The sequence below is a fragment of the Stegodyphus dumicola genome, chromosome 1, assembly GCF_044657685.1.
Source record: "Stegodyphus dumicola isolate Sdum_Otavi_A_Nest chromosome 1, ASM4465768v1".
In the NCBI taxonomy this organism is placed as follows: Eukaryota; Metazoa; Arthropoda; class Arachnida; order Araneae; family Eresidae; genus Stegodyphus; species Stegodyphus dumicola.
Genome location: NC_140768.1, coordinates 100611320 through 100617625, shown reverse-complemented (window position 1 = coordinate 100617625; position 6306 = coordinate 100611320). Strand labels below are relative to the sequence as shown.

Below are 6306 nucleotides of genomic sequence, written 5' to 3'. Positions count from 1 at the left end.
GTCTTAGCTGTTTCTTGACCAGCGTCATTTTATAAAATGATGATGCATTTTATAAAGCTGTTGTTTTTATTATTTTTTAATAATGTTTCATTTGATAAACATACTGTACTTGGTTAGGTAAAATTTGGGTGCGTAAACGTAATTCTTCCGGAGTTTCACTGCGCAGATCAATGAATAAATAAGAAAAAGGTTTCTTGGTTGCATCTTCATATACTTCTTGAAAAAACTTTAAATGACGCGGAAAGAGCTGTTTTCCTAAATGTACGATTTGACTGACATCTCTTCTGTTTTTACACAAAATCAAATAGTGTGCATTTAAAGTTACTTCACGCATTTCTTTTCCCTTGTGAAAAAAGTTTTGTGTGATAAAATAACGCATAAATTTAAATGATGACTTTCTTTTGTAAATAAGTTAGTCAGACGTTTATCATTCCCACATTCGCTCATCAAATCGTCTATGATGAATAATGTGTTGGAACCTAAATATTCTTGATATTTAAGTGGTAAACCTTCGACAAAAGTAACATTCGGTATATCATTATACAGAGGTTGGTAAATTCCATAAGACCATACTACTTTATCGGGAATCGTTGAAAACATTTCCTCTTTATACTTTAACAATTCTCGTACAAAATAGGTTTTCCCACATCCAGTGGGTCCCGAAATCACCATTGTGAAAGGATGTTGTAGCTTTGGAAATTCCATATTAAATGAGACAAGACACATAATGTATGAAGTTTAAATGTATTTATTTAAACTTTATACATTATATTTAAACTTTATACATACATTATATTATTTGATAGAAAGATCTTACATGAAATTTCTTGATTACAAAATTATATACTTTAATATCGTTAGATATATGTTGAGGTATGAAAGATAACAATATATCATTGAGAGATTGTCCACGACATTTACAATGTAAATAGTATATGCAATATTGACCACATACTGCCGTTACATTAGTTTGGAGAGTCATCGAATTAAAGTCCATCTGTGGAAATCATTCTGCATACTTGGCTATCGGTCCAGGAAAATAGGATGGGTCATGTCCATAGGAATCGAAAAATTCTAAATGCAGTGGGGATGAAATGTAAAAGGCTAACCAGTGACTACCGGATTCAGATGCACGATCTACATTAGCTATAAAGCAACTTGATATTTCTTGATCTCGATAGGCAGTCGATCACTTGCATAAACTCCCAGAAATGCTTTTCGTGTCTTTGCATTCTGAGAGAGTGCTCTGTTTATTTCAAGGCTGTCCATTGCTTAATTAGCAAAATCGCATAGTACATGACGAGATTTTGTTATTTCAATCACGTTTTGAAATTCTGCATAGACTAGCACCGAGAGAGTCACAGAGAGAGCTTTAGCAAATTTAATTTCTACTCGCAAATTCCCTTGATGCTGTAAGTTAAAATGAGATCCATCACACATATCTGGAGTTAAATCGAAAGCATATAACACATGTTCTCTCACAAATTCTTCTCGAGATAAATAGATATCTTTGTCGCGATTAAATCCAGAAAATAAACTGTGGTAAGCACGTACATAATGATTAGATTCGAAATCAAGGTCCATTGGTTTACATGGAACGGGTTGTCCATCGACATAAATCAATATAAAGTTGACATGATGATGGGCGAACAGAAAGGGATTCATTGAATATTGTCCATTCATTGCAGCATTTTCTACACAAGTAATAATGACTCGCTTGGGCATCAATCCTAAAAATACATTATCTTGCATAAAAGACCAACTTCCCTTAGATACTGAATATGTTTTGCATAATACTCGATCTATAGGGTATTTAGCAGAACTTTTTTCCAATGCTTTTACATGTCCGAGAGAGACTCCAGGGTTTACTTTTACTTTTCTGATAAACAAAGAGGCATGATCCAAGATCACTTTATAATCGGCATCTTTCTCAGTAGAAACTAGACAGAAAGCAGATTTACTACGCACCATTTTAATTTTCACATCAACTAAATTTAACATGAGTCGATTTTGTTGAAAAATGTCACAATGTAATTGTCCTATCAAATCCACACTTTGACTGTTTTTTATAAGTTCACCGCGAGCTTTTAGTCCAGCATCCGCACCTTGAGCTAAGACATCTATTTTATTAGGTGAAGTGTCTTGGAAAAATCCTTCGCAAGTGAGTAAACTTTTCTTTGCATCTTCCCCATAATTCAATAATGTTTCGATGAAGGCTCTATAGGGATAGGTATTTGTCGCAGATGAAATGTTTCTTTCATTTAAACTTACATCTACTTGCGAAAAGAGAGAATGTAAAAATAAATTTACAGGGGCAACCGGTTCTTTGTCTGTTAGATTGGATCCGTCTGCCTTAACTACTTTAACTTTCACGTGTATATAAGAAGCAGCTAGATCAATATAGTCTTCACCACTGCCAGAAATATTAAATTCGATAGGTCCTCCATCTTGTATATTTGCGAGAGGGTGATATTCCACAAACTGTCCTTTTTCTATAGCTGTTTGCGTAGGAGGAATGGTAAATAAATCTAATTCAGATTTGACGCAAACGGGAGAGTCTCGATGTATATACGAAGTCATACTTTTTTTAAGAGAAAATATCCTGTGCTTTCACCTTCTTTGATCGGTGAGAAACGGTACGCTTTTTCCTACGTTTCTGCTTTTTATTGACTCGTCCAGAACCAATCATGTTCTTCACTTTAGTAGCAGCTTTATCCGTTAATATATTTCCGGTTTCTTTCAGTCGACGCTTAGCAGCCTCTTTTACATCTTGTCCTTGTGATACATCATTTAACAAATTCAGTCCACTATGCCATACTTGTTTTCCAATTGCTTTGGCTCCTGATTTAATAAGAGGTACGGCAGCGCGAAAGAAGGATCTGAATAGACCCCCTAATCCGTATCCTCTCTGATAAAGATTACCTTGATAATAATTCAATCCATGTCCTGTTTGTTGTACATAATAATCTTCAAAAGATTTTTGACAACACTGATAAGGTACATACATTAAGACAAGTATTTTTGACGGAAATGAAGTTTCATGTATGACCTTCTTCGTTCAAATGGCGTAAATGCTCCCATATGCGTTCTTATATCGATTTCCAAAGTGTCTATCATTTTCCGATTCACAGGTAAATAATGAGGCCTATCAAATAGTGCACTCACCACTTCTCCATCGCTACCAGTTACTCTTACAATTCGAAGAAGAGGAGCTAAAACATCTCCTACGATTTGAGGTTCTACAATATCCGTATATATCATTAATACACGATAATGTGCACAGGGGTCGGCTGCAAAAGGACTTTCTACAACAGTTTCGGAACTATCATCTATAGATGTAATTTCCATAGGTTCAAAACCTAACATTTGTGCTAACCCATCATGTAAAATCACTTTAGCGTTATTTTTCACTTTGATTTTCACTCGTTTTGTTACTGGGTTATAATTAAATATTATTTTGTTTTGATGTTCTTTAATATAAATAGCTTTTAAAATATCAGGTACTGTTTCATAACATCCTGGATGTAATCTACGACCTAACATTTCACCATCTTTCTCTAAAACAAATCCAATTAAGTTATTGTCTGCATTCACATTGTGCCCTGTGTGCGGATATAGCAATTCAACCAAACCAACTTCCCACATACCTTTTAATTCAATGGGAACAGGTAAACGTGTTATAAAATGTGAAATTTTATTTTCGGGGAAATAATTCATAGAGCTATCGCTCGGAAGTGTTACGTAGAAACTCATTTTCACAAATGATTCGGATACAGTATTTTCTCACACTTTATATCGAGAGTAAATTAGAAGCTGGAATCCATTGATTGAATTTGTCGGGATAACCGCGATATTTTACAAAGTATTCTGTCTGATTTTTATGTATACGTTTCTTTAAAATTTTTTCAATGCGATATTCCTCTTTCAGTCTCACTTTCTGCAACTCTTGTGCATAAAACGTTCCTTTTACTGAGTCTCCAAGTAAATCTTTAATTCTATACACGGCTGGATGTCTTTTAACACACTCTGTCACCACAAATAGTTCTTCCGTCCAATTGGTTTCATAACCTTTTTCGAAAGTAAGCTTTAGTTTGGAAACACGTACCACATCTCCTACAGCGAATATACATTTAAAAACGTTAGAAGGATGATTTTCATACAAGGTAAACCATACATCACTCTCATTTTCTGAATTGACTTCTATGGGAGCTCGCTTTATACTTGAATGAAAAGTAGCATTATAACTTTCTATTAATTTGTCTAAGACATCTACATATTTATATGTATTTCGAGTCGTAAAGTATTTCCACATTTTTGTTTTCAAAGTGCGATTAAACCTTTCCACCATGGATGCTTTAGTAGTATTGAATGTACTGAAAAGTTTAACTTGATTTCTTTTTAAAAATTTTATAAACACTTTATTTTTAAATTCGGTGCCCTGATCCGTTTGAAGTAATTTTGGTTTAGGTTGACTCATTATTTTTTGAAACGCTTTCACAATATCTTCTTCTCTCTTTTGTTTCAGAGGAACAACCCATGCATATTTGGATAATATGTCAATACAGGTTAACATATATCGATAACCATCATTATGATCACGTAAATGTGAAACATCCACTAAATCAGCTTGCCATTGTTGATCTATAGAATACACGATTACTCTATTCATTAGAAATTTTCGGCGAATCGGCTTGTGAAGAGTGTACGCATCTACTCCCTCTAACCATGTTTGAATCTCTTTCCTGGAAACTTTACTTCTTGCAGCACGATGTAAAGCTTCAACACCACCAAAACTTGCAACATGAGCCGGATCCTGATACGATAAATTCATATTCATAACCTATTGAATTATTCTTCATATGGATAATGATAAGTTCCCACTGTCGTTAAGACGAGGCGTAAAATCAATAGGAATTTTATGAAATTCTGTAAAAATATAGATGGATGATAAAATAACACATAAAACAGTGTATAAACACACCGCAACGGTGGCTTCTCCTGGAGCAGGCATAATTGTAATTGATGAGCTGATTCAAATTCCATTTTCTTATATAGGCTTTTTTTACCTAAATCTGAATGTATCCCGTCAGCTTAGTGGTTAAAATCTTCAAACTACTGAGCTGGTGAGATATTTTGTTTCAGGGTTCGATCCTATATTTTGAATCATAGAACATTTAATAAAAGAAACTTCTAAATAAATTATTTTCTTTTTTCTTCCCTAGAGGACGCAATGACCCCGTTGCCAATTTTAAAAAAACTAACTTTAAATGAAAAGCAGGAGGTCTACAACTCAATCAGCAATCTACCAATACCTCAACTCCACTCGTGACCACGCCTCCTAGTGTGATGACGTTGCCTTTGGCCCCGCCTTCTGTGTGACGTCATTGACCACGCCCGCACCTCACACCCCGTGTGGCAGAACCCCCACTTTTTATCTACTCACGTTACGGACGTAGAATCCGATTTAACCCTCGGTACCTTTAATTCGTTGCCACTGGAGGGGGAGTACTGTGGCAACTCTGTAAACATGTGTTGTAATCGCCAACCGCGCGCCGTTATCACTAACTGTAACCGAAGGTGATTTCGGCGACACACAGTCTGTCTCGTCGTCGGTGCGGAAAAAAAAAACAGTGATGGGCGCTGCGATTACGAAAGCTGGATGCGGTGTCTAAACATAGCTCCGAGATTTTTTAAATAAAAGTTTCAGTAAATGTTTTCAACTCTCTAAAAAAGTTTAATGCACTTTTCCTATGCAATGTCTCATTCATCAAATTGAAAAAGGAAACTTCACTTCTTCGAAACTTCAGGTGTTTTGTTAGCTGTTCACTATCAACACGAAAAATCCAAAAGAGGCCCTGACACGGAATATTCAGATAAGTAACATTCTGTTCTCTATACAATATCTATTTCTCTATCACTAGAGTGCAATTAAATTTTTTATTTATTATTTTCATAAGATTCTAGCATTATACAATAGTTGTTAATAGTAGCAGGTCATGTGGTTCTTTTCTTCGTAACTATTCCGTAGAGACGCCACATTCCTTATCAGTAGTCCGTTCTTATCAGCAACTCACACTCTTCGGAGGCCCCCCCCCTTTTCGTGCTTAGGAATTTCTTGAGAGGGAAAAATGGGTATCTCTTGACCATCGATGAGTATAGATTGTGATTTTTGTAACTAAGATCCCCGACTTTTTTTTTTTTTTTCAGGTCTCAAACTTAGAATTATGAGCAAATAAAAATAGAGTGTGGCGGAATTTGTTAAACTTGTACTATAATAAATGACAACGGTTAAATTAATAAATTAAT

The 6306-nt window shown here is 35.1% G+C and overlaps 1 protein-coding gene across 1 annotated transcript; it reads right to left on the bottom strand.

Moving 5' to 3' along the window:
* Positions 1 to 1272: 1272 nt before the first annotated feature.
* Positions 1273 to 2580, bottom strand: LOC118187651 (uncharacterized protein F54H12.2-like). Its single transcript, XM_085811814.1, has 2 exons — positions 2028 to 2580; positions 1273 to 1940 (listed from the first exon to the last, which is right to left on the bottom strand). The coding sequence occupies exons 1-2, from the start codon at positions 2578 to 2580 to the stop codon at positions 1273 to 1275; spliced, it is 1221 nt and encodes a 406-aa protein (XP_085667940.1).
* Between the last annotated feature and the right edge of the window lie 3726 nt (positions 2581 to 6306).